The sequence below is a fragment of the Dermacentor albipictus genome, chromosome 5, assembly GCF_038994185.2.
Source record: "Dermacentor albipictus isolate Rhodes 1998 colony chromosome 5, USDA_Dalb.pri_finalv2, whole genome shotgun sequence".
Taxonomy (NCBI): Eukaryota; Metazoa; Arthropoda; class Arachnida; order Ixodida; family Ixodidae; genus Dermacentor; species Dermacentor albipictus.
Genome location: NC_091825.1, coordinates 5,009,133 through 5,022,090, shown reverse-complemented (window position 1 = coordinate 5,022,090; position 12,958 = coordinate 5,009,133). Strand labels below are relative to the sequence as shown.

The 12,958-nt window shown below is 45.3% G+C and overlaps 1 protein-coding gene across 2 annotated transcripts in view; it reads left to right on the top strand.

Annotated features, from left to right (window-relative positions):
- MAPk-Ak2 (MAP kinase-activated protein kinase 2) overlaps nt 1-12,958 on the top strand; it is a 472,971-nt gene that overhangs the window by 55,438 nt on the left and 404,575 nt on the right. For both annotated transcript variants that reach the window (XM_065450685.2, XM_065450686.2), the window contains exon 2: nt 10,271-10,410. In XM_065450685.2, the coding sequence (XP_065306757.1) occupies nt 10,271-10,410 (140 nt within the window). The remainder of the gene's footprint in view (nt 1-10,270; nt 10,411-12,958) is intronic.

Below are 12,958 nucleotides of genomic sequence, written 5' to 3'. Positions count from 1 at the left end.
AACCGCTCTGTAAGACCATTCGTCTGTGGGTGGTAGGTTGTTGTGCTCCTGTGCTTTGTCTGACTGTATTGCAGAATGGCCTGGGTGAGCTCCGCTGTAAAGGCCGTTCCTCTGTTGGTGATGAGGACTTCTGGGGCACCATGTCGCAGCAGGATGTTTTCGACATAGAATTTTGCCACTTTGGCTGCACTACCTTCCGGCAATGCTTTAGTTTCAGCGAAGTGGGTGGGGTAGTTCGTCGCCACGACGATCCACTTATTTCCGGTTGTCGACGTTGGAAAGGGTCCCAGCAAGTCCATCCCGATCTGCTGGAATGATCAGCAAGGAGGCTCGATTGGCTGTAGTAATGCGGCTGGCCTTGTTGGTGGTGTCTTGTGTCGCTGACAGTCTCGACATGTTCTGACATAACGGGCAATGTCGGCGGTCAGGCGTGGCCAATAATACCTTTCCTGTATACTCGATAGTGCCTGGGGAAATCGAGGTGTCCAGAGGTCAGATCGTCATGTAGGGCGTGAAATACTTCTGGATGCTTGACCCGTTGATCTGATTTCCAACGATCGCCGACTGTGTTTGCCGCTCTCGTTGTGCTTTAAGTGTAGCCTGATTTGTGGGTAGAGGTTCGCTCAATGAAAGCTTGTTTTGTCTTTCACAGTATTGCTACTGTGTTCTTTAACGTCACTACCACGTGAGATCTGCGAGAGGTACGGGGATCGTTACTCCGCACCTCCACCAGATGTCACGTGGTAGTGACGTTAAAGAACATAGTAGGAATACTTTGAAATACAAAACTAGCTTTTATTAGGCGAACCTGTGCCCACAAATCAGACTACACTTAAAGCACAACGAGAGCGGCGAACACTGTTGGCGATCGTCAAAAATCTGATCAACGGGTCAAGCGTGTCAAGTTTTATACATCAATCGTCGAATGTTCCAGACTAATCGCTGGGACCCGCACACATGCAATCAGATTACACAAGGTTCGGTCACAGACAGTGGATGGAACCATCGATAACATTCCAGAAACTTCCGACACATGCAAGTGCGTCTTGTGCTGTGCGATAACATTTGTTAGGTGGTGAAATGTGTCGCCCGATGAAGACAAGTACACGTGTCAGTACGTTGTGGTTGGCGACGGCGTGGTTCCATCGGAAGCCATAGCTGAGAAGATATTGACGGTGCGGCTGCTTCGGAGCTCCATGGCGGGGACGGGGAACGTTCCACCTCCACCACAATGTTACGTGAAGGACGAGTCAGTAAGATGAGCAACTATTTACAGGTTATATTTCCAACAGCGTTTGCAGCGCTGACCGGTTAGATTCACGGTGCGAGCCCAGTTCATTCTTCCTCCTCTTTTCTCGAGTGATGGCACCCCCGCGCCTCAAATCAAAGAGGCGATTCAAGTAAGAGGCCATTGGAGGATTGGTGGAAGAAAAGTAGGGAAACGACAAAAGACGGAGACGTACAAAAGCACAGTTCGCAATAGGGGATCAGAAAATGTGGGCGTAGTAGTTTATAGTGTTGTTTTTTATTTTTTTCATTGTTTAACTTAGGTAGGTTATTAGGCAGTATAGTAGCAAGAGCTTGGTGACGCAACCCACCGCCCCGTTCCAAAGGGGACGCTCATAACATCCATCCGTCCGTCTGTCCCTCCATCCATCCATGAAGCAAGAACCTTCCTGACTGCCTCAGTTATCATCAATTTAAATGTTTGCTGATGACTGCTTTCTCTATCATAATGTTACTGACTTGTCTCACATTAGTTAACTTCAACACGATCTTAATAATGTGTCACAGTCTTGTTATAAACGGTTCATGACATTACATATAGAAAAATGTAAAGTCATACCAGTGACTCGTCGTTCTTATACCATTCCTGTGCTCACCTATATTCATAACGGTTACCTTGTCACCTGTCACATGTTGCAAGTACCTCAGGGTTCAAATCGCTAACAATCTATCATGGCGCGTTCATGTAGACTACATTTCTAACAATGCTAACCGTATGCTTGGTTATTTGTATCGGAATTTCCACTGTGCACCATCTTCTCTTAAACTCTCTCTTTATAGGACAGTTGTTAGACTGAAAACTGTAATACACCTCTGCTATTTTGGGACCTCTGTCAGCTCATCATTCATCATTTATTTTTCCTTAAAGGGAAACTAAGGGAGAAATGATTTCTTCTACATAGTAAATTACTGTTCTACAACACCAAAAACACCACTCTTACAACGATGAGATGTTTGGTAAGCCAGAAAAAGCGCAAGAATGAAATACAGGTGGCGACGCCTACTTAAGTTCCCGCACCTGGGGGCTGTGACGTCTTGGATTTTGATGGCATCTTCTAGGGCCTGCTAATTATATATGGCAGTACAGATTGACTACATTGTGTTCTGAAGGAACCAAATATTAAACATGGCAAGTTTTGGGAACCTTTATTGAGCCAATGCGGCCCAAATGCGGAAACATACTTTGGAATCCCTGACGTCACGCTGACGTACCGGCGCTTGGGTTTCGGCGTGAAATTCAAATACTTATACTTGGACCTTCATTTTCTCATCTAATAATCAAAGTATTTTTTTGAAATGACTGCCTGCAGGGTTCTCAAACGATGCTTCATTAGTCTAAACTGATTTATCGTTTCGCTTTAGTGTCCCTTTAAGGGCCCCTGTCGGGGTATTACATAAGGGTGAGTTACAGAAGATAAGGATAGAAACAAAGATATGGTTACGATTTCTCACAAGACTCAGCCAATGGATTCGTATTAAAACAAACAGCAATAGCAACAGTAAAAAATCCAAGAGGCACACTGAATAGAATGCAAAAGCAAATCAGCAGAACAGTCACAATGTAAGACGGCAATCGCAAAAGAATGAAGGCACAGTACGGTCATTGTAAGGTTAGGGTTTAAGGTGATCAGTAAGCAGCTGCTTGAAGATAATGGAGTTGCGCTCTTTGACAACTCTATCTGGTAAATTGTTCCACTTTATAATGGCGCTAGGCAAAAACGATTGATTAAAGGAAAATGTTGAACCATGGAAGCGCTGGATGCTGCAAGAGTTAAAAAGGCAAGAAGATGTATGGGTTCGTGGGATTAGAAGCCTCCCATGTGGTTCGGGGAAGTTATAATAATGTCACTGGAAAAGGCACAGTTTTGCAATTTTCCGACCCAACACCAATGGTTTGAGTCCTAGAGATGATTTAATCGCACTGACACTTTCTTCACGGCTGTACCTGAAAGTGATGAATCTAGTGGCACGAGTTTGTATTGATTCTAATATAATAATTAAGTAAGCTTGGTGCGGGCTCCAAATAGCTGAGGTGTATTCAAGTTTACTTTGAATAAAAGCTTCATAAGCTAGTTCTTAAGTTTCATAAGCTCACCCTTATTAATAAACTTGAATGTATTCAGAATAGAGCCACTTTTTCATTCTTTCTAATTATTCATGTCATGCCAGTGTCACGTCGTTGGAGATCAGCTTAAACCTTCCAGATCTTTCAGTACGTTATAAGTGTTCCCGTCTTTGCCTCTTCCATAAAGTTTACTTGTATAACGCTGTTTGAAGGAAGCTATTTTGGTCCGCCCACCTAAATTTCATCCAGGTTGGATCACAAGTATAAAGTAGAAGTTCCTGTCTCCCATATGAATATGATAAGTGATTCTTTCACTCCTAGGACAAGCTCCAACTGAAACCACCTTCCTGCCACCATTGCTCTTATCCCAGACTCTGGCAAATTCAAATATGGTAGTGCTTTTTCTTGAACCAATTGCATATGTATCTTTTTCCCCTCCCACTGTCACACCATCTGGCCTTGAGAGTATATAAAATGAATGAATACTTTGAAAATGGCTGTCATTCCCCATATGCATGGGGTGAGCCATAAATTGAAGAAGGCCGCCGGCACGGTTTCAGCTGTTTTTTCAACATCAGCCCAGCTGAACACCTTATGCAGAACGGTCAACTGAGACGACCGCCCCCATAAAAATGTTGCGACAAGAAGCCTTTTACCAGCTGCATCATTGGAGTTGTTTATGAGATACCATTGAGCTGCTGGCACTCCTACATAGGACAAATGGAATGCTGCCTCAATCGCCTCCGGAAGTATGCCAACAACATAAAACTAGAATATAGCAGCAAACTTGCTCTGCATTGCAGGTTGTGTGAATATATCCCCCATTTTAGTCAGGTCACCGTCATCCACAAGCATGCTGAACAGCGCATGCGTGAAATGATAGGGGCATTTGCCATTATTCTATGTAGTCCTTCATGCATCAGTTCACCATACATTTAGTTATTAGACAAGGAAATCTTTTATTTGCAAATTTAACACCTTTCCGCCCACCTGCAGCCTCAAGTCGTTCTTCTCATGTTTATCACGTGGTTTATGTTTCACTCATGCTTCTCTGCCTATACTTAAAGAAGGGAATTGCGCTAAAAAAGACACGGACGAGTAAGGACATGGACGGGCGCAAAAGTACATGGACGGGCGCCCGTCCATGTACTTACTCGTCCGTGTCTTTTTTAGCGCAATTCCCTTCTTTAAGTATGTACGACCGACTCGCCCAACAACGTGCTCTCCTTCTCTGCCTATATCTTTCATGCTCGCGCAATAAACATATCTGTTGGAAGTCAGCACCTGTGTCATGTGCTCCTTTTCTGTGTCCAGTTCTTGCACTGTTTGCTGAAGTATGTGTTTGTTGAGAGCTGGGTTTAGCGGAGGCAAGGAATACACGTTTTGACAGCTTGAGAATGGAGAGTCAACTGGCTTTATTCAAAAGTAAAAGCAGGTTTGCCGAGTGGCAGTGGTGGCAACCCCAGTAGGGTAGCCACTCGGTTCCAAGAAAGAGCAGGGGGCAATGACAGCAACGTCAGGGACAACGAAGTTAAGGATGGTGGCTACGTGTTCGTACCAACAAGTCTAGCTAGCCACCATTTTGAAACTCCTACATTTGTCATGGGGTCTATCGGGAACGAAGGAAAAAGCAATGAATACCATGATAGCCTATCATTTGTGTGACACGATTCGAAGATATGCAAATTCTTTGTTTGCAAGTGACAATGGTGGCTGGCTGACACACGTATCTCCAGTCCTTCTGATATAAAACTCCTCGATGATTTCTCAATGTTTCATCTTTTTCCTTGATAGAATCTTTGTGTCTCCAAAGATCAATCAGTTGGCAGCCATATACTCAACAATGCTCTGCCAGATGCAAATATGTTGCAATTCCTAGTAACTGCTCATGCGCCCTCAATCTTTTGATCGGGCAACAGCTACTTTGGCCAATATTTCTGCCACTCCTTGGCAACTGGTAGACTACCTCAACTTTGCATGGAACATACCAATGCACATGTTTGACATGACATCTGCCGGTTCCACTTCCTGCAGGTTTTTCAACCTTTTCTCAGACCGAAGTGCAAATCCTCGAAAGCTGTTTAACTGTGCACTTTTCAAGAATGCTACCGTACCGACTTTCCCAGCTGTCCATACTTTGATTTGTTGAAGAGTGGCAGATACCCAGTGGCACACACTCAGTGATTTAAGTAGGCATAAAAGAGGTTCATTGAAGAGTGGCACGTACTCTAGATGGTGTTTGTGGAAAGGCATGAGATGATCTCTTTCCTGCATCTTATTAAGGCAAAAGCTTTAAGTGGCTTGTTGCAATGGCTCATACCTGAAAAATGTGGTGTCTAGTTGAGTGGTACAAAAAATATCAGCAGCAATGCTCATTGCTGATGATATTGGCAATATGAGCAATGGTTCATTGCTGATATGATGAAACAATGGTATGAGCCATTGCTTATGGGGGGTAAGTAATGGCTCCTACCCGTTTCATAGTAATCACTCTTACTATGCACAGAACAACGCATGTTTAAATAAACAAGCTCAAAAGCATCCGAACCATCAATAAAGTATTGCATACCCCCATCGAAAGTACGCTACAGCCGAGAATGTTTGCCAAGCGAAAAACGAGGTGTGGTGTGCGAAGCGAGTGCTGCTTTCCCCTGCTGAGAGGATGCATGTTAAGTTGAAGAAAAACGTTGTTGGGACAAGTCTGACTCTGCTATACGAGCGCATGAAGCCACAACTCAGCATTGAAAACGAGCCGAAAAAGTGGAACGCGCAAGCAGCAGCGCGACAATGCAAGATGGCAAAATAGAGAGGAGGCTGAAGCTCGCAGACAACAGCTTGCCACACATGTACTTCTCACTGCAGCTTGTTATGTCTTGCAAGAAATCTGACCCCTTTGATTGTATAACTTAATACATTACCAAGTGTTACAGGAGTGCAACATGCTGCTGAACTTTTCTATTTTACTTGTCAGTTGAATGTAGGCGGTCAAAAGATCTGGTGTGCAGGATCTGGTGAGAACATCCAGATTCCTGAATGTTCTCCTTGCGTGCCACCTGGCTCGAGTGTAAGGAGCATGCGGAGGTGCAGCTTCGCCGTGGTTGGCCTGGCAAGGATGGCTCGCTGTAGGTTCACTCAAGAGCAGCACATTCCCATTGAGCCAAGTTGGCATCAAAGAAGTTTATTGAAGAGCAGAACATACCCAGTGGCACATGTTTAGTTACCCAAGTTGGCATAAAAGAAGTTCGTGTAGAAGAGGCACATACCCAACATCACATACCCATGACCTTAAGTTGGTCCAACAATACATTTTGAACCTGGTTCCCTGATCACATCAGCTCGAATCCCTGCTCATTAGAATATGGACAACCTAGACAACCAAGTTAGCGTGAAAATGTTTAAAGACATTGACGTGCGCGCCGGCGTCTTTGTGGGCAATCATCTGTTCTGCCATTCCCATGCATCTTAAGGAGGAGAGGCTAGTTGGTGTTGGTGCAATTTCTGTTATATTTATTAGCGTGAACAAGGCTAACGGAAAAAGGTTGGGAGAGGGCAGAGTGCTAGAATGGGTTTTAATTCTAGCACTCTGTCCTGTCCCAACTTTTTTCCATTTACTTTGTTCGCACTAGTATATATGTCCTATGCCTCTCCCTTTGCATTTGCGACAGTTGTCCTTGTCTATGGTGCCTTTGCACCTACAGCCAATGCGTACCTTGTGTTCATTCTTTTTCTGAACAATAAGCTGAAGAGTGGTGGCTAGTGCTCACGCATGGTTATACTGTGCTGAGCTGCACTTATTGAAGGCCCAAGCCAACAGAGAGCAAGCAGCACAGCCATGGGGACTTTTCCTAGCAACGTTTTGCAGGGAGCCATCCTCCTGCAGTGATGTGCTAGCAGTGCCCCATTCTGTATTTTTCGTCCTTGGTGCAAGAACCCTTTGACTCCCATGCCGTCCTGGGGTTGGGCGTTTGTGCAGTGTTGGATTTTGCTGGTGACAAATAAACTGTGTTTGCTAACTTAAGGCAATAGTGTATTTTCTTGTGCGCGCAGCACTTGATTTGCACTGCTCCCCCTCCCCCTTTTACAGCCTGAGTGCGCGCACAGTGGCCTCACAATTACACGAGGGGGTGGCTGGCCTGGCCTTGTGGCTCGCTAAGCCCGAACATGCAATGGTCAGTCCTCCTGTGAGGCACAAGACTCCCACAACATAGATATTTGGATAATAATCATCATCAGCCTATTTTTATATCCACTGGCAGGACGAAAGGCCTCTCTCAGTGATCTCCAATTACCCCTGTCTTGCACTAGCTGATTCCAATTTGCGCCTGCAAATTTCCTCATTTCGTCACCCCACCTAATTTTGTGCCATCTTCGACCACCCTTCTCTTCCTTGGGCACCCATTCTGTAATTTTAATGGTACATCATTTAGCTTCCCTATGCATTACATGGCCTGTCCAGCTCCCTTTTTCTCAATGTCAACTAGCATATCAGCTATCCCTGTTTGCTCTCTGATCCACACCGCTATCGTCCTGTCGCTTAGCGTTACCCCTAACATCTTTCGTTCCATCTCTCTTTGCTTGGTCCTTAACTTGTTCTCGAGCATCTTTATTAACCTCCAAGTTTCTGGCCCGTGTATTGGCACCAACAGAATGTAATGATTGTAAACTTTTCTTTTCAATGGCAGTGGTAACCTCCCAATTGGTAGTTGTTCATGGTGTATTTTTGTGCTGCGCTTACAGTTAGTTGAAGGACGAAGAAGATGCACGCAGGACAGGCACCCTGGTGCCTGTCTGTGTGTATCTTCTGCATTCTTTGACTAATTGTGAGTGCTGTACAAAAATGCACCATAATCCCAATCAGGATTTGGTAATGCCTGCCGTAAGCACTCTAAACTGTTTTTATTCTTTGGTAAATTTTAGGGGTCTAGATAAACCCAGATAAACCTTGACTCTAGATAAACATATTCCTGCAGAGACCTCAAAAGCTGTCTGACAGTCATGAATTCTTGTTTCCTTGCCAGGCTATTGAACACTACCTTTGTCTCTGCATATTAATCATCACGTTAAGGGATAAGAAAAGAGTAGATTGGGTGAGGGAACAAACACGAGTTAATGACATCGTAGTTGAAATCAAGAAAAAGAAATGGGCATGGGCAGGACATGGAATGAGGAGGGAAGATAACCGATGGTCATTAAGGGTTACGGACTGGATTTCAAGGGAACGGAAGCGTAGCAGGGGGCGGCAGAAAGTTACGTGGGCGGATGACAAGAAGTTTGCATGGACGACATGGCCACAATTAGTACATGACTGGGGTAGTTGTAGAAGTACGGGAGAGTCCTTTGCTCTGCAGTGGGCGTAACACGGCTGATGATGATGATAATGATGATGATTAATCATCAACCCCACTCATGCACTTTTCGCTTAATGTCCTCTACTATTTGTTGCAATTCGTCTCCAGTGTTACTGAACAGGATAATGTCGTGCAACTCGAAGGTTATTGGGATAGTCGCTGTAAATCCTCACTCCTAAGCCTTCCCAGTCTAATAGCTTGAATACTTCTTGGATATATAGATACTGGAAAGTGCATGGAGTATCATAAGCATATTGCACTTATACGAACAATGGCCAAATAGTGTAGTTTGCTGGGCCAGTTGGTGCATGGTTTCCAGCAAGTACGGATGCGAGCACAAGTAAATAGAAACGGATAGGACAATGCTGGACTTACAACTGAAGTTTATTGTGAATACATTCCAAAAATCTCTGCCATGCATGCGTATACACCCAAGAACAATAAACAAGGTTTATAGTCAAATGTCAAGAAAAGATATACACAAAAAACAAAAGCCAAGTCACAGTCCTTCCCGACAAAGGCAACAACACTTAGATTAATATGATAAATTTAAAATTTTAAGTTCTTTATCATTGATATGAACCGAAGGTTCACTCACACATGTATGCGCACCCAACTTTTTTATGTGGAACATTTCGCTTATTTCTCTTTCCAGTTTACTGCGCTCTCTCCCCACTATCGATACGCTATCAAAAACTGGTCGGCAATCGTGTTTTTTGCAATGCAACAGCAAGTTCTCCCCTGTACCTGTAGGTAGCAAATAGCGATGCTCACGCATGCGGTCATTAATGCAACGACCTGTCTGGCCGATATAGGACAGTCCACATGAGAGAGGTATGCGATACACGACCGAAAGGTAACTGTGGAAAAAAGCACACCGCTTTTTTTCACAAAAAGTGTGCATCTTCGGTCGTGTATCGCATACCTCTCTCATGCGGACTGTCCTATATCGGCCAGACAGGTCGTTGCATTAATGACCGCATGCGTGAGCATCGCTATTTGCTACCTACAGGTACAGGAGAGAACTTGCTGTTGCATTGCAAAAAACATGATTGCCGACCAGTTTTTGATAGCGTATCGATAGTGAGGAGAGAGCGCAGTAAACTGGAAAGAGAAACAAGTGAAGTGTTCCACATAAAAAAGTTGGGTGCGCATACATGTGTGAGTGAACCTTCGGTTCATATCAATGATAAAGAACTTCAATTTTTAAATTTATCATGTTAATCCAAGCGTTGTTGCCTTTGTCGGGAAGGGGTGTGACTTGGCTTTTGTTTTTTGTGTATATATTCTGTTGATATTTGACTATAAACCTTGTTTATTGTTCTTGGGTGTATACGCATGCTTGGCGGAGATTTGTGGAATGTATTCACAATAAACTTCAGTTGTAAGTCCAGCATTCTCCTGTCTGTTTCTACTTACTTGTGCTCACATCCGTACTTGCTGGAAACCGTTATACAAATGGCCAAGCCAAGGTCATGTCTATCTAGTCACTCATTACACTTTATTCTCATGGTTATGTGAGCGACATCATGACAACTGCTCTAAACAAGGGTCTTTTTCTTTCTGACAGGTTCTCAGGGACAATGTCAAGGCACGCCGGGAAGTGGACCTTCACTGGCGAGCCAGCAACTGCAAGCACATTGTGAACATAGTGGATGTCTATGAAAATGTTTACGGTGGTAACCGATGCCTTCTAGTCGTCATGGAATGGTGAGTATTGCATCCAACCTGTTCCTCCTAGCAATACCATCAGACATAGAATAGGTGGTGTTGCTGCTAAATAGACCAGTGTAGTTTATTGTTATGAGTATCGGAAAAAGGTTTACTTAGGCCTTGAAGTCAGCTACGAACAGCAAGAAGGGCCACTGCACAGTCGTCGTTCTACTTTTCTTTTAGATCTTCACGTCTCTTTTTGCACTTGGATGCAACAATATAGTGTGGGCATACACTTCTCATGCACTTCATCATCTGCACATGATTATCATCACATCGGGTTCTTCGTCTTCATCGTTTGTGGGGACTCACCTTGAGATTGATCTGTGCCTGTAGTGTGATCGGTCCGCCACGTCTTTGGGGCGTAATAAAGGTTGTGTTAACTGTTATGTCATGCGTGGTGGAGGTTGTTTCTCGGTCCCCTGTCCTCTGCTCACCCGCTCTACCTCCTGGAGCTTCGCTTAGGTCGCCGTTTGTGCCAGCTGTCCGCCAACATGCCGCAGGACAAGCCATGTGGCACTTCTACATGTACAGTCTTGGCTGTGCCTGCCACAGCCTCTGCTTCTTGGATCGTTAGTGGACCACAGTGCGATCCCCGTCTGCTTGTTGGCCTTCGTGGTGAAGATGTGGTTGATTGGCTCGACGACTGTGACCAGGTGCTGAAGCTCTGCCACATGACCTTCTATCTCACTGGTGTAGCGAAGACTTGGTTTTTCAACCATGAGATAGACTTGACCGACTGGAGTACTTTCAAACAGCGGCTTTGACAAGTTCTTGGTACTCTGGCGGTTCATTCCGCTCTCGCGAAGAAGACACTCGACACTCACAAGCAACAACTCGGTGAGTCCTATACCTCGTATGTAGAGGATGTACTCGCTCTTTGTCGACGAGTCAACAGTTCCATGAAAAAATCAGACAGAGTATGCCATACTCAAAAGCATACTCAAAGGCATTGGGACTATAGCCTTCAATGCATTGGCCATCAAGGACCCGGCTGCCGTCGCTGATATTGTATCTACGTGCCAGCGCCTTGATGAAGCCGAATCTGTTCGATTGCCGCTGGACATCCGTGAAACCAACCCCACAGTGGATGCCTCATTGCACGCAATGGTCTGTGCAATCATACGAGAAGAGCTGCAGTCTCTTGGCTTCTCGGCAGGTCCCATTCTTTCCCACGCTTCCAGTACCAGTTTGCGTGACCAAGGAAGTGGTGTCCATGGCTGGTATTGTGTATACAGACACTCTACCCCCTAGACCTCCGCCAACATATGCACAAGTAGCCATGGTTACCCCAGCCTTCATTCCTTCGATGTCTACTAGCACACCTATCCAACGTTACGAAATAGCTAATAGGTGTGGTATTGACCGCAGGTGGAAGTCAGACTCCAGCCGTCCCGAAGTAAAAAGCCATTTATTTAGCATATACAACCAAATATATAATGAAGAACAGAAGCGGAAGAAGTTGGAAAGAGGCTGGTCCCCTCCTTTTGATCACCTCAGTTGGTGAAGAAAAGGCGCAGTCTCCCTTGAACCGAACGGACGGTTTTTTGATGCGGACAAAATCGCCTACGGCTATCTTCGTCTTCTTGGCAGCTCTCCTTTTGTCCGTGTAGTGCTTGCTGCTTTGCTGCTGACGCCGAACCCTTTGATGAAGTCGCGTCAACTCCTTGGCTGGATCTTCCGCAAATGCTGGTGCCGAGAAACCCACGATATCTAGCCTGGTTCGGGGCATTCTACCATGCAGCAGAACTGCTGGTGCGACCCCGGTGGTGGCGTGCGGAGTACAGCGGTAAATGGCAAGGTATTCTGTGACAGCTTGTTGGAGTGGTTGTCTTTCGAGGAGTGAGACTTGAATGAAGTTTTTCAATGTGCGATTGAAGCGTTCTATTTGCCCATTTGCTTGGGGGTAGGATACTGAAGAATGTGAAAGACTGATGCCTCTGCTTTGCAGGAAAGTTATGAACTCGCGCGAAGTGAACTGAGGTCCATTGTCACAAACAATCTCTTCTGGGTAGCCTTCACGGGCAAAAACACTTCTTAAAAAGTCTTTCACGGTGCTCGTGGACACTTCGCTGCAAAAATACACCTCTGGCCATTTAGAATGGTAGTCAAGAAGCATTATAGCAAATCTGCTGTTGTAAGCTGCATGCTCCAAATCACCAACAATGTCTAGGCCGAGCATTTGCCACGGTCGCTCGGGCCATTCAACAGGTTGCAACGGTGTTGGTGATGTTTTGGCGGACTTATCTGCCTCCAGGCAGAGATGGCAGTTTTTTACTGCCGTTTCCACTTGCGTATCCATTCGTGGCCACCAGAACCGCTCACGCAGTCGCGCCTTGGTGCGCGTGATGCCCGGATGTGTCTCGTGCACGGTGCCGATGATCTGAGCCGTGAGAGAGGACGGAACAACGAGGCGCTCTCCACGCAGAAGCAGGTCATCGACAACAGAAAGTTCTTCCCGAATGGCGTAGAATGGTTTCGCCTCTTCTGGTATGAACTTCTTTGGCGGCCAGGAACTGAGCACGAATGAATTGACAGTTTCCAG